Source organism: Charadrius vociferus, unplaced genomic scaffold (assembly GCF_000708025.1).
Source record: "Charadrius vociferus isolate BGI_N301 unplaced genomic scaffold, ASM70802v2 scaffold1077, whole genome shotgun sequence".
NCBI lineage: Eukaryota > Metazoa > Chordata > Aves > Charadriiformes > Charadriidae > Charadrius > Charadrius vociferus.
In genome coordinates this window covers 658,182-681,210 of record NW_009649168.1, presented here as the reverse complement: position 1 = coordinate 681,210, position 23,029 = coordinate 658,182, and the positions used below count along the sequence as shown (strand labels likewise).

Below are 23,029 nucleotides of genomic sequence, written 5' to 3'. Positions count from 1 at the left end.
GCCGTGCCCCCTCCCGGGCCGGACTGGCGGCGGGTGACAAAGCTGATGCGCGATTTGGGTCAAACCCATGGTCAGAGTAGCGCTAAAAAGCTGCGTTGCCCGCCCGGCGCTGGGAACGCCGGGAAGGAGAGGGCTCGTTCTTGGCACTGACTATAAACCTGCATCAAAACAGTACGTTTCTCGGTTCAGATTGAAATAATACATTAAATTGGGTTGTTGCTGTCCACCAGCCGTGGTGCGGTTCAAGCCGTGGGCTGCTTTGTCTGAGAACTTACACTGAATTTTTTAGATTGGGTATGTAACCGAATTCACTGTCACAGATGGTTACAAACAGAAAATAAGATACGAAAGGATTCTCTAACAAAGTAACGTTATCTGTAAAGTTTCTAGGGCTGTATTGTATTACATTTGCACAATATTTCGTTTTGGCATTGTTTAATAAAAAGCTATTTGTCTTTTCCAGTTCTGCTTGTTAAGTCTTTGTTTCTGTTTCTCTTAACAGTGACTGTGTTCTTAAGCACTTTGACTCCAAAATTCTACTTTGCCCTTACGGTGACGTCGTCTTTTATATCTGGACTTATATTTGTAAGTAGTCCACTTTTATTTTTGTAGACATCTGTAGCACCTCTGGGATGCTTTCATTAGGGGTAAATGCAGTCGGCCTTTTTTGGATCAGACTCTAGAGGGTGCCTTTGTACTAGGAAGGAACTTGTTATTGAGTAGCTTTTCTGCTGTATTATATATACTCTCTTGCTAAGTGTGGTGTACATTGGTGGGATTCTATGGAAAAAAGCTTGTACCTGTTTTAGAAACTCAGCCTTGTTTTAAGGAGGTCGGTGACCACATGTGTATGCAGATATGTGTGTATATATATAGATACATAACAAATGCGAAATATACGTGCAAACTCTGCAGACCTCTCTATGTAAAGAAAACACTGAGATTTTTATCTTTTTAAACTAGGTAGTTAAGAGGTTAGCTTCCCACAGTAATTTTTGGGGGGCTTTTATGCATGTGTCATCAAGTAACTGTCCTAACAGCTGTGGTGTGAAAATGGGCCAATAATTCAGGTCATCGTCAGATGAGAGCGTGTGCGGACGTGGCTGACTGTGCACGAAATGAAAGGGGCACACTTGCACGGTCAGTTCTGCTAACGCAGCTGTTTCTGCAGCGCTCATCAGCTGATCCTGATGCGGACTGTGACACTACCTATGAATCTTTTGGGTTAATCTTCATTTTCAGTATTAAAAGCTAAAGAAAAGGTCTCTTCTCAGCAATTTACCAGAATGTGCAACATCTGTTTCTTAGGTGGGTTTTTCTGTAGCGACCATTAACAACAAAAAAAAAAAGGTTTTATGTGTCAGAAACAAATTGTTTGCCGTAAGTAATGTTGCTTGGGTTTTGACTGAAGGATTTGAGGAAAGTCATATAAGGAGATGGATTCTGCTTGGGTCTTTTATGTAGGTTTGCTCTCAAGAGAAAAAAGTGGTTATTGGTCAGATGCTATTTATAGTAATGCTTCTTAACAAAGAATGCAGTTTGTCTGAACATCCCTTTCTGTGTGTTAATGAAAACACTCAGATAAGTTGGTCCAGAGCTGACAGTACAGTATAGTGCTTGAGGACTGTGATGTGCAGGTATTTTTAATTAGCTTCAAAGAGTGAGAGAGTAATATTTCTGACACAAAATTCCTGGTAAGACAACTTGATTGCTGTTAATTCGGCCTTCTCTCTTTGGGCTTTTCTGACTGGCAGAACATGTAAGTTTAACTGTCCATTTTGTGCTTTATTCTTTTAGATTATTTTTGTGAAATGAAAAAAACCCACACCCATCTTGCAGTTCTTGCCTATATGCAGTTTCCCTGTACAGGCACTTTCTGAAAGGGTTTAGAAGTTATCCTTATGATTTGAGTAGAGAGGAACATGTTTGACTAAAATTGTACGGGTTTTTTTTCAGTCTCTTTCATGTTATGTGGGTGATCCTGCATGGCAAGACAGGCCAAAAGAGATAATTAGCATTGATTTGTATGTGGATAAGCGATAAGTTCCATCTAAAGTCATTTGCAAGTGGATGTCCTGGCTGTAAACAACTGGCTCTTCATCGCTGATGTTTACGTTGGAAGGGTGTTGCCTAAGGAAATCTGTGGTGCTTTTTTCTCCCGTGACAGGTGTTTGAGTGGTGGCATTTCCGAAAATATGGGACGTCTTTCATTGAGCAGGTTTCTGTGAGTCATTTGAGGCCCCTCATTGGCGGCGTAGAAAACAGCCCTCCAGCACCAGCAGCATTCTCGGCTGGGGAGAATGAGACAAGCAGGCAGAATATGCCAGGTGATTGTTAATGTTAATGATTGTTAAACTCAGCAGTTTTCCCTGAGCTTCAAGGGGGCTGGTTCATGTAAACTGGTTTTTAAATGGCTTTGGCTCTACATTAGTGCTTGTAGTGACTGGAGAAAGGTCTACATCTTACGATGTGTTTTTTTAAATAATGTTAAAGATAAAGTAAGTAATAACGTACCTTTGATCTAAAACATTCATTATTAAAAACATCTTTTAGAAAATATGTAGGATCATAGAATAGTTTGGGTTGGAAGGGCCCTTGAAGATCATCCACTCCCACCCCCTGCTCTGGGCAGGGCCACCTCCCACCAGCCCAGGTTGCTCCAAGCCCCGTCCAACCTGGCCTTGAACACCTCCAGGGATGGGGCAGCCGCAGCTTCTCGGGGCAACCTGCCCCAGGGGCTCACCGCCCGCACAGGCAAGAATTTCTTCCTAATATCTAAACTAAATCTCCACTCTTTCAGTTTAAAACCGTTCCCCCTCGTCCCACGGCTCCCCTCCCTGATCCAGAGTCCCCCCCCAGCTCTCCTGGAGCCCCTTTAGGCACTGGAAGGGGCTCTGAGGTCTCCCCTTCTTCGCCTTCTCTTCTCCAGGCTGAACCCCCCCAACTCTCCCAGCCTGTCCTCCCAGCAGAGGGGCTCCAGCCCTCCCAGCATTTTTGTGGCCCTGTATATGACACATTTAGCTAAACTGTTTCAGTAACATGCAGTATTTGCTATTTTAAATATATGGAAGATGAACATTGCATCATTATAGATGACAGTGTTTAATCTTTCCACCGTGTGCTTTTGTACTCCAGCAATGTTGGGGAGCAAAAGTATTTATGGGATAGCAGAAGCTTAGGGAGAAGATGATGATGGTATGATTGTGGTCAGGTTGTATAAAAATAACATTAAAGCGGCTTTTGAAAGTAAAATTGCATTTGCATTACTGTGTTTTAAAGTCAAGGTAGTATTTCTTGTGCTCTTAATTCAAAAAGTACTTTTTTTTTCTTTTCAGAGTGCAAAGTGTGGCGAAATCCTCTCAATCTTTTCAGAGGGGCAGAGTACAGCAGGTATTAATTATCTTACTTTCCATTGCATATTTTTAAAATTAATTGGGAGTATACATATGACTTCTTTAGAGCGCTTGCTCTAGTAATACGGGGAGACAGCTGAAACTTGCAGGATTATGGGGTGAGTGATGCCAATCCTGTGTTTAAAAGGCATCTATCCAAGCTTTGGCAGTTTCAATGTTAAGAATGCAAATATTACTGTAACATCATCAGTTTTTTTGAGAGTTAAGTAGGAGAAAAATATTCCCAGAACTACTTTCCTCCTCTTTTCCAAAACTATGAAAGTAATGGTCTTACAGCTGTTATTATTTTATTCAGAGGTTGAGACAATGATTCTGAATCTAAATTCTCTCTTATTAGACTGATACGGCTGTGTTGTAAGACTGCTTGTGTTATTTCATAGGAAAAGCAGGTTTCTAGGAAGCTAGTTCCCAAACTGTTTAGAACTTCAGGATCAAAAAAAGACTTCTTTCCCCTCTGCAGGAAGCCGTCTGGCAACCTGTGCTGATTATGGAGCAGTAGTACTTGAAAACTTCTGGTTGGTGGCTCCAGCCTCTGATTAATAAAGGCCGCCGGCGCTAGCTTCGGTTGTTAAGCACATCAGATTTCCCCTTTGGTATCAGCGTTACTGCTTATTAGGAGCGCCTCTTACTGAAATTTCTCCCATTAAAGATACATGTGGGTGACTGGGAAGGAGCCTCTTACATACTATGACATGAATTTATCTGCTCAAGATCATCAGAACTTTTTCACGTGCGATACAGATGCCCTTCGGCCTTCCGATACAGGTACCGATGTCGTACACATAAGGTATATAACTGTTGGAGAGTGTAAAGTGGGTACTTTTAATATGCTTTGAGGTAGCACAAGTTATGTCAAATATTTTGTGAAATGATAGCCTTTCTTTACTGCTTAGGGGGTTTTATAGATGTATTCAGTGAAAAGATGGGTTTTGAGCCTTGTCCACTGACTTTAAGGCTGTCAGGATATAAGGGTGGCATATTTTAAGGTCTCACACTTTTCAAATAATAAACAGTGTGATAGTGAAAACCTGGATTGTATTCTCCACAACAAAGACATGGTCTCATTTAAACCGTAGTGATGAATAGTGCAGTCTCCAGAATTTTTTCATTGTGTTCCACATGTTTAGTGCAGCAAATGTTCTCTACTGGTTATTGTCAGACTAGGTGTGAACTATCGTCGATTTGTCAGGTTCCGGAAGTGTTCCTTGTCAGCTGGCTGTGACATGCCTGATATGAACGATATGTTTTTATTTCACAAAAGGAGTGTATTGTCTCACTTACTAAGCCAAGACTAATATTTTGTTTCCAAAAGAAAACTCAACCATTTTTCCTCGTTTTTCTTGCCGGACAGCAGAAGGTTTTGTTCCAAAAGAAACATGTATAGATTCTTCAGTTTTCTTATCATACTTGAGATAGGCCAGATATGTACCTCCATGAACGTAAGGTTTTGGAGTTCTTTCAGAACTGTTATTTAGTGTGAAAGCTATTAGTTCTGCACAGAAAATGGTAGCTCCCAGTGTGTTGTTTTTCTTTTGCTAAAAGTTTGGTTTCAGTTTGGGATTTCCATTTTTCCCTAATGGAGGCAAAGTGGGGAGGGGTTTAGAGTCACTGCATTGAGCTTTGGTTTGCTCCTTTTCTGACCATGATTTTGAATTCAAGTTGCAATTCAAACGACCCTTTTGAATAGATAGAGTTCGCCCTTTTTAATTGTTTCCTACACCACTTTCTAATAAGATGATAAATTATTATAGTATATCTTGAATTGGCTTTGCCATGTTATGCCACTCAGAAGTGCTTTGTAAATTTAAGAAGAAATTGTTTAACCCTTTATGGATCTGGTGGCTGTCTAAATACTTAAGTCTGAAACTACACCTGTGCAAGACACAGCTTATTCTGTCACTGTTTTCTTTGAAGTTCTGTTTGAAAGCTTAAATTAAAATTCTGTGCAGGTCCGTGCAAGAACCTGTGTTTAACAATTGCTCCTGCCAAGCTTTCAACAAGTCTTGGGAAATGTTTCCAAAAATCTGTAGCAATTTAGAAATTGTACGTCTGCCTGGTTATGTAAGCTGTCTTTGCTTCTCAGTGTAGGAGTTCCCGAATGGTCAGTGAAGAATCTCCCTGCTGGTGTTGCTGTCTTAAATTAAATTCGGGGCGTAACGAGAAGTTGCAAGATTCTGCTGCTTGTGGTAGAAACTCATGCTGGAATTAAAACACTTGTCTACTCTTCCCTGTAGCAATTGTATAGCAAACAGGAATTTGCAGAATCGCAGTGAACGCTAATGTAGAGCTGAGGCGTGAGCAGGCGGCGTTGCCACCGGTGTTCCGCCGGTGTCTGTCCCTCACCACCCTTTCAATGTCTTTGCAACAGTTATGCAGAAAGCATGGCGAGAGAGAAACCCGCAAGCCCGCATTAAAGCAGCGTATCAAGCGTTGGAGTTGAACAATGAGTAAGTTTTAGAGTACGAGTTCAATCGCTGTATTTCTAGTGTGAAAGATTAAGTGGAGTGATGCTGGGCACGCTAGCAGTTTCTTGTTCTGATAATTTACTTTTGGCAAAGTTCTGAACAGCGAACGAGGGACTTCCGTGACTGCGAGAATTGCACATGGGAGTGTCAGTTGCACTGAAGTATTAAACTGTTCTGTAAAAAACAGCTTTTATTCTCCCTTTTTCTTGGGAAAGATTTTTTAAAACTTTGTATCAGTAACAATAACAAATGAGAAATCTTGCTCAGACCGGAACAGTCTAAACAATATGAGATCATATGTGTTTCAGAGATGGAATTGTGGTAATAACCGAACACAGTTATTCACAGATGCCACTCCTGTAAGGGATTTAAAAATACGCTTATAATACAAACCAAAGAATTTCACGCACTTCTGTGATCCACTTTATGTAGTCTCGTTGGTTTTGTGTAAAATGTCTACCTCCTGGTTTTAAAAAAGCAAGGCAAACCAAACACAAGAAAACCTCTCCAGACAATCACCAGAACGGTTCTAATATTTCAAGGAAAATAATTTGACTTGCTGTTACAATTCTTTCTTTTGTTCTTTCTCCAAATGTATGGTTTTTTCTGTAAAATGGAAAAGGTTTCTGTTTTCTGGACACTCACCATTTGAACTCAAGTCAGTATTTTGGTACTTTAATATTGTCAGTGCTTAGATATTAAACATAAGCGAAAGCTGCCCATTTCTAATGCTTTTAACACCTATTAAAAAAACACTAAACTTTGTCTCTCAGAATAATTAGTGGTTTTTTTCTTTATTACAGTTGTGCCACCGCGTATGTCCTCTTGGCTGAGGAAGAAGCAACAACTATTGTGGATGCTGAGAGGTATTTCAAGCAGGCTCTGAAAGCAGGAGAAATGATTTACAGAAAGTCTCAGAACTGCCATTCCCAAAGCCCCCAGCACGAAGCACAGCTGAGTAAGCACTTTTGAATCATATAACCTCTTGGTTTTGTGAGAGCAGAAATGTAAAGCTAAGGTTATAATTAGTGATTCTAGTTTGATTCCCAATTCAGTGAGGCAGTTCCTACTGTTTAAGCTATGCTTACACGTGGCGTGCTGTACGATCTTTTCCAGTACTCAGAGAAGTGGCAGTTACGCCGTGTGTTCGTTGTGGGTTGTCTCGCTGACATTGTCTTGGAAGGTTGGATAGGTAGAGCAGGCTAACGGAGCAGTTAGTGTGTGTCAGTAGCACCGTCTTTTATTTCACCCAAAATTTTGGAAAAAAAGCAGATTTTTTTTTGTCTTTCAACCTAGTTAAAAGTTGTTGGTGTTGGTCTAGATGGGTCTTGGCTGGGACAGCAGTAGTAACTATTTTGTACTTTTACATGTGGTTAGGAAAAAGGTTGGGGTTTTTTTGGGAGGGGTGGGGAGAGGGAGAGTGAGGTCAGGATTGAAACTGATAGACTAATTTTTATTTTTTTTTGTCTTTTTAATCAGGAAGAGACACCAATGTATTGGTATACGTGAAAAGGAGACTAGCTATGTGTGCAAGAAAACTTGGAAGAATACGAGAAGCGGTAAAAATGATGAGAGATGTAAGTAAAAAAAGAAATAAAAAAGCGTTGCAACTCCTGTTGTTTTCAGTTACGTTGTCCTAATTGGTGGTTTAAAGCTCCTTTCTAGGCATCATAATCTAATTGAATTGTTTTCCAGTGAGATTTGCACATCATGATTCATGGGTTTTTTTAGAACAGTTTTTTTTTTAGTTCCTACACCGAGGTTTTAAATTTTGAAATTGTATAACGTCATATGCTCTCAGTTCTGTTGTCCAGTTTGCTTCATGCTTGACTCAACAATTAACTTGTCAAAATAGCCAGCTTTATCCTTCAGCATGTTCACTTGCCCAAGGTGTATCATAAGTTATTTTTGCATAGGAAAGTATTACTGACCAGAAGAACTCATTGTGGGAGGTGTGCAAATTTGGGCTGAGAGTGTGTTGTATGAACCTCAATATGCTTATTTTCTAGTAGGTGAACACAGGAAAAAAGTGATGCCTTAAAGGCAGAAATGATGCAGTTCTTTTCATGCTGCTTACACGCCGGTTTCTAACCCTGTGAAAGAACAGAATATCGAAAAAGCTTATGTTGTTGTCCTGATTTCCAGTAAGTATTGCGGGGATTCAGGGGCAATTCTGTATGTGCCCAATTTGTTTCTCTTTACTGATTTGCAGCTGATGAAAGAGTTTCCACTTCTCAGCATGCTGAATATTCATGAAAACCTCCTGGAGGCACTACTGGAGTTACAGGCTTATGCAGATGTCCAGGCAGTTTTAGCAAAGTATGATGGTAAGTGATGGCTATTGGGAAATACTGGTGTTTCGGTATAAGAGCAGAGGTGGAGCGGGCAAGGTGTGCCTATCCAAAAGCAGATGTCTGCCCGTGATCTCAGCTACTTGACTAGATTCCCTTCATCGGCACAAACGGGCACTTCCAGAGTGCAAGTCTTTTTTTTTTTTTTTTTTTTTTTTTTTTTTTATTATTTATTTTGTTTTTATTTTGAATGATGAGGTCAAATTTAGGCAAGCTAAATTGCGTACAAATTACTTTTTACGTTTTTAAGTTACTTCTAATCTGTAAAGAAATCTTGGAGCTCACTTTGCTTCAATTCAGGGATTATTTTAATTTTTTAATCTCCATCCATGGTTATGCCTAAATTCATCAGCCTTTTTCAGTCAGCACATAGCCCCCTAAGTAATTGATGTAAATAAGCTGGAAAACATAGTTCTCTCTTCTGTCATCTTCCAGGCTTGGCCTCGTCATTCGGTAATACCGAGGTTGCTTGCCAGAGATTAGCAGCAGGCAAGCGTACTGCTTGCCAGAGACGGGTGCTATGTGAGCTTTGGTCCATGAAATGGCAGTAGTTTGCTTTCACTTTCCGTCTCAACAAATACGTTTCAGGTGTTGTGCAAGTCTTGGTAAAGGCTAATAAAAGATATACTTACTTTCTTATTGTCCTCAGAGTTTTGCCACCTAGATAATGCCCACATCATTAGTGTACAAAGTGCTGCTGTCAAAGCTGTCCCTTAAATCATCTTCAGAATGGAGGGACATAGAAGCAGTATTTTGTGGCAATCGTTCCCTGCCCTTGAGAAGTCGGTATGTTCTCTCTTGTCTCTCTGTTCTTTGTTGCTTCAAGGAATTGAAACTATGATACTCTTGCCCAAATCCTCTGCCCCTTGTGCGCAGCCGCCCTAGCTGCCTGCTCCCGGTACTTCACTGTTCGTGTCCTTCTGTGTGGATTCTTATTAATTTAACAAAACTATTTGCTCTTTTCCTGGTGCTTCTTAATGTTAACATCAGGAGTTGCGCCACTTCCTTAAGAAAGGGTTGCTGATTTTTTTTCTAAGTGTCTGGAAAAATGAGTATGAGCTTCAAACTCTCTGTAGCGCCCCTGTGTTTTGCTTGACACGACAGCCAGACTTCTAGTAAGTGATGGACAAGCCCAGGATGGGATTTACAAAAAAAGCAAGCGCCATCTGACTATACACAACATGGTACTTGGGAATTAGACCCCAGACTTTGTCTGCTTTTAAAGTAAACTTGTGCTGTGGAGTGCTAACCTTCTAATCTATAATTGTCAGCTCAAACTTGGCCTCAGATATTCTAAAAAACCTACAACTAATAGAATTTTTCCCTGTGGAACTGGAAGAGAATGGAAATTGTGTTTTCATTAAAATTTGTCTGCCTGTCTGTGATCTAATTTTTTTGGTCAGCTTCTAGTCAGTCTCTCTTTGTGTTATGTAAAACGCTGCGTTAATGTACAGTTGCAAAATTAGGTAAAGATCAGAAGCTTATTTTAAACTTTTGTGAGTTAATACAGGGAAAGTAGACTGTTCTTAAGTGTGTATTTATACATATGTTTCTCTTTTAATTCAGTTTCAGTGTCTTGGTATGTTTAGAAGAAAAAATTACTCTTTACCACCTAACTACAACTCTGAGTTTTTAATCTGAGACTGACTGGTGACCAGAAAGAAGACTGTACAAAGAGATTCGAAGTTTCTAATCATAGCTGAGATGTTCCAGATGTTACATTCATTGTCTGTCCAAGCAAAAATCTTTAAGCTCAAAGGATGTTTGTCTCGCATTAGAATCTTACAGCTTAATTATTTCATTTTATCATAGATATCAGTCTTCCAAAATCGGCAGCAATATGTTACACAGCAGCCCTGTTAAAAGCCAGAGCTGTTTCAGAAAGGTAAGGAAGCACTTTTGTGAACAGTGGTTTGTTGCTTATCGTGGGTTGTGCTGTAAAATAAGAACTGAAAAAGTCTAAATCCAGTGTGTAGCAGTTACATTTCTAAGAGCAAGTGAAGTGTATTTACATATACATATATATGTCTGTGTGTGTAATTAAATGTAATTTAAAGTTTCTTTTAAGCATCCCTAAAGTTAATACCGGTGAAGACGTTTTTCGAGAGGCCATGTAGGCACGTGTGCTTCTGTATAAATTCTGTTTTCAGGGTCATGCTTGTGATGTTCGGGAGTCCTTTGTTTAGTGGATGGGGTGCAGGATATTTGCGGTAGTTCGTGTTGGCATTTCGCTTTCGTTCTGATCTATTTGCACAGCTGATTCTGGCTTTGCCTCTGAGGAGGTGATGTAACAATCTGCGAAAGACTGGGCACTCAATTACCTTATGTGATTGACAGGAAGTTTCAAAAAGTTAAACATAACTTTGTCATGTGGGGATGGATGACAGTCAAGATGCATAAATTAACATGAACATTTGTCTCCTAGAAGGGTTTGTTTATCTTCCTTGATAAATCAGTCAATTTTTAATGAACTCCAAGATTACAATGCAAATAAACACCTGGTTAGCATTTATTATTTACTTTTGCTCAGCATGGGTTTGTCCCTTCAGGTTCTCCCCAGAAACTGCCTCCAAAAGAGGGCTCAGTACAGCAGAAATTAACGCTGTGGAAGCAATTCATAGAGCTGTGGAATTTAACCCTCATGTTCCAAAGGTAAAAGTATTTTATTTCCTATTGGACCACTTTTTATTGTCTTCTGAAAGAAGTTTTGTTATCGTCTTGTTGTCTGAGCCTTTCTAGCCCCGTGTTTTCTTGGTTATAACTCCAGCTGTTGAATTGTGAAACACACTAGTATTTGTATGTAAATGTCTGGTGGCCAGAAACAGTTGTTTGCAATAGCTGATATGGAAACTGTTTTTTACAAAAGATTTAAACTCAACATTTTCTAACTCATTGGAAAAGCCAGTATGTATTAATGAAGGCCCTTTGTTGGGTAAGAGTGAGCATTAATAAATAGAAATCTAAAATCCCTGAAGCCAAATTAAGTTCTCCAAACAATAACCACTCATAGAATTTCAAAGTACTTTTTTCTGCTGTGCTTCCAAGCATGGCTCCACAACTTGGGTTGTTGAAAGATCTACAGTCACTTATTTTCTTCATCCACGTGTAAACAAGATTAAGCGTCAGTTTAGCTACAGGCTGCAGTTTAATGTCTGGCATTGCTCGAAGTGGCCAAGATACAGATTCCACTGAGCATTGGGTGAAAATAAAATCTTACGTTGCTTTTACTGTACCAGTATTGCGATGCATTTGGTTTGAAACCTTGAATGCAGGAGGTTGGCTTAGTCCTGGACCTAATCCTCTGCAAATGATGATGGAGCCCGAGTGACTATTGCTGTGAAGGCTCAAATTATCCAGCCGCTCTATTCTGTCTGCCTGTCCAATCTAATAGAATGTGCACTGAGAAAGCTAATTGCTGGGAGAAATTGCTGCTTGTTTGCATGACTGATCAAGAGCGTAGCAAGTTCATTTCAGACAGTCTCAGACAGATTTTTCTTTAGCCTCTGCCTTTAGGGGAAGAAGATTATAACGCATTATCATTATCTAAAAGTTCTTTTATTTTGTATATCCTTCAATTGTTTCAGGAGCCTCATGTACCTTTTAAAAGAAGTTAGATATCATTTCAAACAGGCTGTTTGCAAAATGTGTTCCATAGTTCTACGGACAATCACAGAAACTGATTCCAGGCTTCAGTAATTTGATCTTCTCTTCTAATTGTGTACCTATCCCATTGTCTTCATTATTTTTTTTATTACAGTACTGCCTGGAAATACCAATTTATTAGATGGCAGGGCAGAATTTTAGTGGTGCTGGCTGTCGAGAGCTCTGAAACGCTCATAGTCAAAGAAAACAAGTGAACAAGGGCATGGACAAGTGAAGTAGCTTGCCCAGTGGGTTACAGTGGACTACCGGGGAAGAAAATGTGGGTTTTGATTTTGCAGTCTGTTCTTTCCCATGGACTAAAAATCAATGAATATGTAAAGTGGAAATCCCTTTGTTCTCACATCTGATGAAAGTGGTTGTCTTTGCACATAACATCGTTTTGCATAAGGAAGACAGTGTTTGTTTCTCTTTGTTCCGAGTTATGCTTTTACAAGGGTGGGTTTTGTTTGGAAAGCGCGAAGGGCGTTTTACAGTGCTGGAGAGCTGGTGGTAGCCTTAAGCCATTTCAAACCAGAGATCTGTAATTACATTTTGGTAATGTATAGAACAATCTTTTCCAATCACCTTCTGAATATCTTACAAATCTTTATTGTGTAGAAAGACTTAAATCTGCAAAACCCAAGCTGTTTTCGGTACCGATACCTTGCCTGTCTTATGGTTAAACACAGACGCGAAAACCTATCAAGCTCCGGGATTTCTCTGTTTATGTGCTAACGGGTGCAGAGCCAGCCGGAGCGTGGAGGTCGGCGTTGGCGTGTTGTGGCAGTCCTCGCAGTGGAGCTGCCCCGTCCCGCTGCGCCGCGGTTCCCTTGCTCTCCGGGCAGTTAGCACAATGGAGGAGCAGGCACCGCGGAGAGCAGGAGCAGTCGGGTCACGGGTCAGATATTTGAGACCATTTTCCCACAGCAGCCCTGTGTGAGTGATCCTTTACTGTGTTAAAAAAAAAAAAATTAAAAAAAAAAAATTGAAGAGGATTAGAGGGGATTAGCGAGAATATTACCCTCCGGAGTGCAGGCCCAAGGCACTAAGAGAAGAACCTAGCCAGGCAGTAAATGTGCTTTATTTGGCCAGGGCATAACCCCTCCTACATTCCTTCAAGAAACTGAATGGGAAAAGTTAAGTCCTCAAACTGGATTAGTAAATAATCTCATAGTTTGTGGCATCTGCTGAAATAAATCGGCGAGTTAGCTGCATTCTTACACTTTGGGAGACAGTCAAAGGAATTGCCAGCTACATTGATCAAAGATGCGGATTAGCGTTGGCTGTTATTGAATGAGACACTATATGCTAGGAGAGAACAACCCACAGGTGAATACTAGAGCTGGAACTGTCACTTCATTCTTGTAAAAATTACTCGTCTCTTTTTAAAAGCTAGGCTAAAATGAATACCTGCCTTTTTTTAATGTACCATGAGAAAACAAAATCTCATGTCCTGTGTTTCAGAGGAAATGGAAAATGATTAATCCTGGTGTTCTTTGACCTTTTTGTTCATCAGAGAATCGGCTGATGTACAGAGAAGGCTGAAATTGAAAAAATCTGAAATCAGAGATACTTTGTGGTTGTTCAGCAAAACCACATGAAGACAAGATTTTCCTGAGTTTAGTGTATTATTCTTCCTTTGGTTAGCGTACTGACACTTCTGGTTTGCTGCTCGCGCTTGAGGGCTAACGAGGACTCAGCCTCCTACATTGAAACTTTCAGAGATGGGCAAAACCACCGTGGGGTTGTTTTTATTGGCCTAAACTCGTAGCTCGTCGGTCTTGTAGCTGCAGCGTTATACTTTGTGTATTCCACAAGAATGTATGCTTATTTTGCCTGACTGAAGATGTGCCTTTTTACCTGATAACTTTGTGTGTGAAAGCCCCAGTTTGTCTTACGCACAGATGTGTGTTTTGCTGCTTTTCACGTCCCAGGGGAGCGCGGGCTGTATGCGCGGGGTCAGGATTGGGCCGTTTCTTCCACAGGGAGAAGTCGGCCCCTGTGCGATGTGATGAGTTACGCCTCACGTGATCGTTTAAGTTGCACAATTAAAAATTTCAGAGTATTCCATGTAAATACGTGTGCTTTCCATTTTTACTCTCAGTATTTACTAGAAATGAAAAGCTTAGTGTTACCTCCAGAGCATATTCTGAAGCGAGGGGACAGTGAGGCAGTCGCGTATGCCTTTTTTCACCTCCAGCACTGGAAGAGGATAGAAGGGGCTCTCAATCTGCTACACTGTACATGGGAAGGCAGTAAGTATATCTCCTTGTTTTGTTTTGGTTTTTTTTTTTCTCTGTACAGTAGGCTAATCTCTCTGCCTTTATTCCCCTCCAACACGATTGGTTCTCTTTGTGAGGAGCTGGTCGCTTAGTTTAGATACAGATCTAATGTCACTCACTCTTTTCAGCATTTAGGATGATCCCATACCCGTTAGAAAAAGGTCATCTTTTCTATCCCTACCCGAGTTGCACAGAAACAGCAGACAGAGAACTGTTGCCAAGTAAGTGGTTTCTAAGCAGTAAAGATAATAAAACATAAGCTAAGGACATGTTCAGTTTGTGGTATTCTGTATTTACCTTACTGTGGTATTTTAGTTTGAGCTTCCTGTGAAGGGGATTCAGCTGTTTGTTGATGTCCCTCCCAAACGATCCTGAAGCACTTGACGTGTGTGCGGTAGAATGTTAATTGATTCTGTAATAACAGAAGTCCTTCGAAGATAAAGTTTGTGTGTGGTACATTCAGACTTAAGTTTGGGCAACTTTGAAAACAACAGAATGGATCAGTTCTTTCAATTACTTTTAAAAGAAGTCATGGATTTGGCTGCTGTCATAGAGAAGCCGTTTCCTTTTGGTGAGGAATAAATGCATTGTTCAGTCCTGCATTCAGGTGTCTAGCAGAACCGTGATCCTACGGAGAATCCCCGGTTAATCGATAGCTTTGTAGATGCTGTATTGCTTCCTGCCATTAATTCATTGGTGCACATTCATCTGCTGGACAGTTGCGGATTTATGCTAATGCTTGACGGTGAACAGTAAGTCATCTCCAACTGCCCATTACTTCAAGATTACTTCAGGATGCAATTATGAGCCTACCTATTTTTTTCTTTAGGTAAGGCAAACGAACTAAAGCACTCGGTCCGATGCTTATCGCATTTAGGAAAATAACATTAGGTAGATTTGTATTGGACTATTAATTGTGCATGTTAATAGAATTCCTTTGGGAGTGAATTTCTACGTTATGAAGAAACGCAAGTCCCGTGGGACTGGAAAGGGCTACTGCAAAAGCAGCATCAGACCCACGGAGACCACAGCTGTGGAAAGGAAAACTACATATACGTGTTTCTATTTAAAAGCCTGAAGTTATATTTAAAATGTGTAATTTAAATTTGCCCCTAGACTGCTTTAAATTACTCATTTCACACTTATGCAGGATATTGCACAAGGAATTCCTTGGTTAGCGACTAACCCTAAATTGTCGACTTCCCAGCATAATTAAACACCAACACATGCAGATATTTCAACACGATCACTCACGCATTCCTGTTATGTTTTAAATATAAAACTACCCATAAATAAAATCATCTTAACACTTTTATTGCAGTACTTCCTTGAGAAATCTTGACACTTATTTTTTTAAATTTATCTATTTATAATAATGTTGGCCAAATTAATGATTCAAAAATCCTGTATTGGCCTAACTAGTAACAATTCCCAAATGGCTCTAAACATATAGAATTATCTTTGGTTGTCTCAGTCTATTTTGGATTTGATCTTAATTTCCCGATGTAGGAAAATCTAGTGCAAATAGAATCTGTCCCATTTTTTCTTTTTTTTTTTCCCTTACATTTTCCTGATGTAGGTTGGGACTTTTCCTAAATTATATAGCTCAGTGTTTTAAAAATCAGGTGTGGGAGTTTCTACGTAGTATAAGAGCTGAACAGTGTTCCATAGGAAACGAGGGGTTTCTTTGGTTGCTCAGCAGAGGCGCGTGGTGCTCGCGTACGCGTCGTGGCCTCGCAGGGCTGGTTGCGTGTTAGGAACAACTGATAATCTGTGGGATAACATAAAACACCTCTGATGGGCATTAGACATGGAACTCCGAATGGTCTACCCAGTTGTGCTCCAAAGTCACGTACTTGAAAGTGAAGCAGAACCCAAGTGCTCTGCCACTAAGGAGTCACAACGGCACAAGCCGCGTTTGCCGGGCTTGTAGAACGATGGCTTTCTGTGTGCCAACACTGAGAAACAGTAACTGAGAGGGTGAAGTGTCTCTTTCCTCCTCAGGCTTCAGTTTACTGCTTCTCAAAAGCCAAAAAAGTATGAGATGAAAAACAAATACAATAAAAATGAATACAATTGTATTTCTTGTTTTCCAAAAAGGCTTACTTCAATTTTGATGCTTATGTTAGATTTTAAAAACAGCTTGTCGAGAAGTGTGCAGTCCTTTCGTAATTACTTATGTCTGTAGACACTATTTTTTTCTTCATGTAAAAACCCTTTAAAATCATTGGATGAAAGTCAGAGCTGCAGGTATTCAGCGCCAGTAAGTAATTGCCTATTCACCGAACGGGTCCTCAGCTGGTAACCAGTAGTAGTGTCTTGAGTGCTGAAAGCCCCATATGCCCGCCCTTGGCCCGTCTAATCGCCTTCTTTTGATTTTGTTACCACAGATTGGAAATTGCAAGGAGCTGCTATGTACAGAATTTATAACCTGGTCCCGGTACTGTTTTCTTTGAGGTCTACTCTGTCGGCTGCTCTGAAAAATGTACTGTAGCCTACCAGCCAGAAATCTTTGAAAAGTATTAAGGAGCTACCTTGCACATATATGTAACACGATGGTTGTTTTGTACTTGCTGAGCTGCTTATAGGATGAGGAGATGCGCTGTTCTCTTCAGATAACAGGATTAATGCTTCAGAGGCTTGAAAACACCCGAATTGTTTGAACTGGTCTGGGTAATTCTGACAGCTTGTGAATCTTACAGTTTTTCCCTCTGTCCTGTTAGCAGAGCAGGTACCAAAACCTAAGCCTGATGAAGTGCTTTAAAAATAAAGCCCATGCAAGTGAAAACGAAGATTGGGAAGAGGAAGTTGTAATGACTATTAATAACGAAGAAAAGCATTTAACATAGGGGAAACATTTTTGAGAGGTTGAAGTACTGGGCCCTAGCATGTGCTGCACACTGGTCTTGAGTCCATGCGTATTCCTCCTGAAAGTCTAGAACCGAGTAACAAACTGTGTAAATCATTCAGAAAACTGTCCTCAGTTACCAATGCCAATATTCTTCATTTGTTTTCCTTTCAGCATTTCACGAAGTCTCCGTTTACCCACAGAAGGAACTTCCCTTTTTCATCCATTTCACAGCAGGCCTATGTTCCTTTTCGGCGATGCTCGCTCTCCTTACGCACCAGTTCCCGGAGCTGATGGTCATTTTTGCTAAAGCTGTAAGTGGTGTCTCTCTCCGGGGCGTGCTCAGGCAACCGTGGGAACTCTGGGAGTTTTGAGGTCCACGGTGCAGTCGGCTCTAGTCAGTCTCATGCTCCTGGGGCATGAATTATTTTATCTCCCTTTGTAAGAATCTAATTAGTGACAAACGCTGGTTGAAATTTGGGCAAAATGTCTATTTTGACAAGAAGGAGAACTTTTACTATAACATACTGTGGCTTTAATCTGCACTCTTATGGCGAGAGCAGCTTTTCAGCACCAGAGAAATTTTGCCACAGGGCGCTGTGGTGAGTGTGGATTTTATTCTCATAGAAGTGGAAGACTGCAGTGTGAGAGCCTCAGAAAATGAATCTGTTGACTGGAGATTTTGAGAAGTGAGTGAAAGGCAGGCCAGACTGCAGACAAAACGGGTTTTTGGTGAGCACTGGAAACCAATAGCATGATGTGAAGGGAACGGCTGAGAACAGAGGTAAAGTAGCTGTTAACTTCCAGGCCAGGTTCAGAAGTTGGTTAGCTGTCACGTACCTTTTGGGAACTGGACCGATGGCTTTGTATCTCATCTGGTTCCAGTTACTAGGTGGAGAACGTGTTCAGTGACCACAGTTCTGTCATCTGAGTACCTGTTCAAGGATAGAAATTGGACTTGACAGTGGCAGTCGGGCTTCTAGCTAGATACGCTTCTAATCCGTGCTGCTTTAAATACACCTGAATAGGGCTGCCCTTGCGCCATTTGCTCCTACGCCTGCCTGCCCTGCGCATCTCCTTTCTCCCTCCCTCCGCCCTGCTCTTTCTAGGGTTTCTTTTCCTTGCTTACCTGTTAGCATTGCTGCTGGCTGGAACCTTGTCATCTTTCCCTGGGCTCCAAAAGCTGTGCTCTCCTACTCCGACCAGGAGATGCTGCGCCGGCAGCTTCCCCTCCCCACTTCTCAAACTAAGCCGTGCAGTGTGTTTGGCCTCTAGTGAACTGTGGATCTCCTGCAGTAGAGCGGACTGGCAAATAAAGAGCTCTGAACTCTCAGTGAATCAGTTATTCTAGCTTTGCTAGTCAAAACACAGGGTGAGAGGCGTTATGCTTTCTTGCTGTTCTAATGCGGCAGGTAGCGGAGACCCGGGAGGTGAGCCTGTTTTCTTAAGAGTACTTTCTTCCTAAAAGCGTCGGCTTTGCTAGCGATTCTGGTCTACAGTGTCCCAGTCATGCAGGTCTGAGAGTGGGGCCTCATTTCTACCCAGTTCTGTTGATCTTTATGTTGGAAAATGTAGTTGGACATGCCAGTGACAAATTTCAGTGCTGCTCATAATTGGCTGGGTTCATAGTAACTAGGGTCTAACTATCTGCTTGATTAATTCTGTAAGGATTGCATTAGCAAAGTTGTATGATTTCCAAAGAGATACAAGGTCAAATGTTATGCTAACAAAGAATTGCTTGGTGAAGTTCTCTCTGCTGGGTTTCTTGAACCAAAAAAAGACTTTGTACGAGTTAGTTGGCTTTGCGTAATGGCATTTTGAATGTCAAGTGGTGTGTCCAAATGTGGGGGGAAAAATCCCAGGGTTTGGTCATTTGGCAGTGTGTTTATTTCGCTTATTTTCTGTAGCAAAGGATGGAGAGTGTCTATTCCACTGAAGAGATGATGATCAAGAAGCACACGTATTGCCGTATCATTCCACCAGCCGAGTCCCGGTGGTGGCAGGCCCAGACAAGGAGGTTCTTGCCACTTCCCGTACTGGTTTAATACTGGCAAAAGTGGAAACTGTGTGTTGAGATAAACAGACAAAAAGTGAATTCCGTATTCATCTCTTGAGATTGACAGCCGAGAAGGAAATACCATCTCCCACGATTCTGCTGGTTTAGATAGAATTAATGTTAACTCCCAATCATACTCTAATGACCAATAGTCTTCCTTATTTTAATTATTAGATCATTGTACGCTTGATCCCATTCCTGATGCTTTCAGATGCATTCAGAAAACTTGCAAGAAATAATTATATTAAATACCAAAGTAACACTTCTGATTTTATTCATTGTGTTCAGTGTTTTAACTATAGATAATGCTGTGATGGCTGCTAACACTTTACAAAGTATTCTCTCTCCTGTTATGGATGTATGGGGCAGCACTAGTTGAATTTTCGTATGGAAAATGGAAGTTTACCTTCTATTTAATGACACTCACCTCTGCATCCCGGAGTACTGTAATGACACAATTATTATTTGCTGGATCTAGTGTTATATCTGCAGGTAATTCCAGTGCTTTAAGCTCTATACACGAATTTTTTTTCCTGTCTATTTCATTATTTCAAGTATTTTTTCACGATACTGTGCTTTACCTTATTAAATATAGTAACGTAAGATGATAAAGTTCTAGATGGTAGATACCTGGAGTGCTTTGGCCTTAGCAAAAAACAATACAAAATATATTTCCTACAAATTGTTGAATTTCCAACAAATCCAGAACACAGTTTTCAGAATGACAGTTGGAAAATACTGCATATGTGGAATTTTTCACTGTAAATCTCTAAGTGACTTATAAATATGACTCCTTAGATTACATTTCAGTTGCTTCTTAATCAAACTGTTGTTTCCAGTAATTGAATCTACAGCAAACTGCATGCCTCCAAAGGGTTTTAAGAGGTTGAATACCTTTCTATTGACTTGAAAAGTCTGAGTTTACATATTTTCATTTGTTAGTGCTTGAGTTTGTTTCCTCCATAATAAATCACAGCGTAAACCTTGGCAAATTGCTAAAAATATTCCAAGTGGCCAAAAATCACAAGGAAGCTTTTGCTGGTTCCAATGTATACAGTGTAATCCAGCGTCGGCAGCGAGCGGAGCGCGGGCAGGGGCTGGGAGCGCGCTGACCGGGGCTGGGGGCAGTGCTGCCCCCCCCCTCCCTGGCCTCAGCACCGGGCGCCGCGGGGATTTTCGGTGTCTTGCACAGGTTTGCAGGCACCAGGCGCTGGTGCTGGCAGATGTGCTTCGCATCCACGGGTGCAGTTAGAGCCAACTGTGGCTTGTTCGTCCTCTTGCAACCCGGAGTTTGGCTATTCTTTGCCCAAGGGCAGCTGTAGGGTGTGAGTCAGTGGCGGTGAGCACAGTGGGACGGGCAGCGGCAGAGCGCTCCGTACGCCCCGCGGTGCTGGTGGGAGCTCGGCCTCGCTGTTTGTTTCAGCCAGATTTCCGATCTCGTGGAGAATCACTCTGCTCTTGATCATCAGAGACAGCTCTGTTTCTTAAGTAGGTGCCGCTGAACGTTCTCAGTAAGGGCAGAAGGGGGGAGGTACGCAAAAGGGATGACAATCACCTGTACAGTTCACTGAGCAAGCTGAAAAATACTCTGTTACATAAAACAACTTCTGTTGAAACTGCGGACAAAAGGGTCTGATTGGTGAATTTTTATTTTTTAACAATTAGAAAGGTGGAGAAGCGGGTAGCTCTATATCGTCGTGCAAAAGCGATGTTGCCCAATTCCTTCTGTAGTACCTTGTAAAGACACGGAGAAGTCTGCCGTCAAGAAACCTAGAGATGCAGAGTGAGAGTGGGCACTGTAAAGTCTTGTCAGAAGTTCCTGAAAACAGCCAACATATTTACCTTCCAAACAAATCAATCCCATTTTTTAAGTCCGAACCTTATGTTACTGGAATAGACCAGTATTCGTTAATATTAAAGTGTTGAAAAAATACTGCAGCAGTGTTCGTGCTGAATCCTGCTGAAAATAGCTTCCTTCTTCAGAGAACTGGACAAAATCCGAAGACTGTCCGTGTTCCAAAGGGTTTTGATATGGATCGCTTGGTATTTTCACAACAAAGAAAGAAGTCATGGGACTTAAATTAAAAATTGGCTAATTCTTATGATTGCAAGACTGGAAGAAAACGTTTCTCATTCTGGTTTTCGGCAGCTCCCTGGTAGAGGATTCCTTGCCGTTTTGCTGATAGCAGCCATCTAGAGACAGAAAATAGGACTAAACAGAGCCCCGTCTGGCAAGTCCTGCTTTCTGTGACACTCTGCTTTACTTTCTGAACAAATCCCCCTACCACTTTCCCAAAGCTCATTAAGTGAGACTGGAGAATTAACTTTTTAGCCAGCTGCTGAACTTTTCATATTTATAAACACTTGAGTCTTTTGCTTATCTAAGAGAAAATGTGTATAGTTTGGAGATGTGCACTTCCCTGCCAATGTGCAATGAGTGGTTCTACACTTCATAGAAAAAAAGCCTGAAGTTTCCTGTCACAGCTGAGTGTCGATGCCAAGGGCAAAGGTTTCTTGCCTTGCTAATCTACAACTTAACTCATGCACTTAATGTGAAGGTGCCACACGCAGACAGGCAGGGAAGAAGCTCGCTGCAATGAAAAGTTCCTGCGCTGCTGTGAATGTTATGTTTTAAAAGCCTTTTTAATGTAATATTTGAGGTTATGATAGAAGCCAGGAGGGCCAAAGTAAAGCCCTCAAAGTAAATGAGTCCTGTCACTGCTGCCTCGTGAAGAGCGGGTTTGTACGAGGATAACACGAGTCCCGGCGGAATACTCGGGGGATGGGTTGAGAAGGTGCAGGGGAGTTTGCACCATTTGTTTTAGCCTAATCTTCATTTCTGGAACTGTTTAGATGGCATCTAGAATATGGATCCTGTCTGGGAGCACGGGCCGGTCTTGGTGGATGGTCTGTTCAGTTTTCACACGTTTGAGTTGATGACCTATACGTATTCCATCCCCGAATACCTGAGAAGATCCGCTGCCCTTGTCCCCGCTGGGGTCAGCCCGGAGAGCGCAGTGCTGGGGGCAGCGGGCAGAGCCGTGGCGCAGAGCCGTGGCGCAGAGCCGTCGCGCAGAGCCGTGCCGTCCTAACCCTCCTGCTTCCGCCTAGGTGCTGCGGGTGCTGTGGCCCGTGAGTGCTCCCAGCGTTCTGGCCTCCAGCTGAGACACCGTGCCGCGGGGCGCAGGGGTGAGTGGACAAGGCTGGAGCCGTGGCTTCCAGGGGTTTTTTTTTTTTTTTTGCTTTTTCTTGGGTAATGTTTAATGTTTACTATAAGCCTATTTCGTGGCATCAACATTGAGGGCATCCTAGCTCTGTTGCCTTGAAGGACAGACAGAGGGTGGGTTTTTGTTCATCCCTTGAGCCTGTAAAAGTCCATCGGTTTTGAAACTGATCTGATTTTTTGTTGTTGTTGTGTTCTGTTTCTTCCAGTGCTTTGGGACTCTTCTTTCACCCTTCAGCTTCATTATGGAGACATAGAGGTCCTCCTGCTGTCCTGTCCCTGGCATCAGCAGACCCCAGTGTGACTGGAGTGTGCTTTCCACGATGGTTTGATTTTGTTCTCACAAGTCTCACCCCGGTGTTTCGCTCATCCCTGGGGATGGGGGTGAGGAAGAAAGCGGTGCTGTTCAAACTGGTATCTTTGACGGGCTTCCATGTTGGTAAAGGTGCTTAACATACGAATTTCTTCTTTGGCCTTAGTCTGTAATCGTCTAAGAAAATAGTTTTTTGTTGAGCAATACCTTGTTGCTCTCTTAATCACTTGTACAACTGGAAGCTAATACTTCCTCTGTAAGAAAGGAGAAGACACAAACTGAGCAGATGTTTGGAATATTGATGCTTCCTTCTCAGCTGCAGATGCACCAGATAATTGGCTTAGATTTCATTTTATAAGCCTTTTTCAAAATATTTGTTAACAGCAAAGTATGGTTCTGCTTTCTTTATTAAAAGGTTGCTTCCTAACACATTGAA

The 23,029-nt window shown here is 41.5% G+C and overlaps 1 protein-coding gene across 1 annotated transcript; it reads left to right on the top strand.

Annotated features, from left to right (window-relative positions):
* The first annotated feature begins 508 nt into the window (after positions 1–508).
* Positions 509–23,029, top strand: ST7L (suppression of tumorigenicity 7 like). The gene is made up of 15 exons (XM_009888438.1): positions 509–585; positions 2,168–2,327; positions 3,336–3,390; positions 4,063–4,178; positions 5,782–5,860; positions 6,682–6,836; positions 7,358–7,455; positions 8,091–8,205; positions 10,042–10,114; positions 10,779–10,881; positions 13,976–14,126; positions 14,282–14,374; positions 17,176–17,315; positions 22,169–22,238; positions 22,490–23,029. Exons 2-14 carry the CDS (start codon positions 2,321–2,323, stop codon positions 22,220–22,222), a joined length of 1,239 nt encoding a protein of 412 aa, XP_009886740.1. The 5' UTR covers positions 509–585; positions 2,168–2,320; the 3' UTR covers positions 22,223–22,238; positions 22,490–23,029.

Excerpts from the sequence above, each read along its gene's own strand:
- ST7L (XM_009888438.1), top strand. Across the intron at positions 7,456-8,090 it reads CGGTAAAAATGATGAGAGAT|CTGATGAAAGAGTTTCCACT; the intron begins GTAAGTAAAAAA and ends ACTGATTTGCAG. Across the intron at positions 14,127-14,281 it reads ACACTGTACATGGGAAGGCA|CATTTAGGATGATCCCATAC; the intron begins GTAAGTATATCT and ends CACTCTTTTCAG.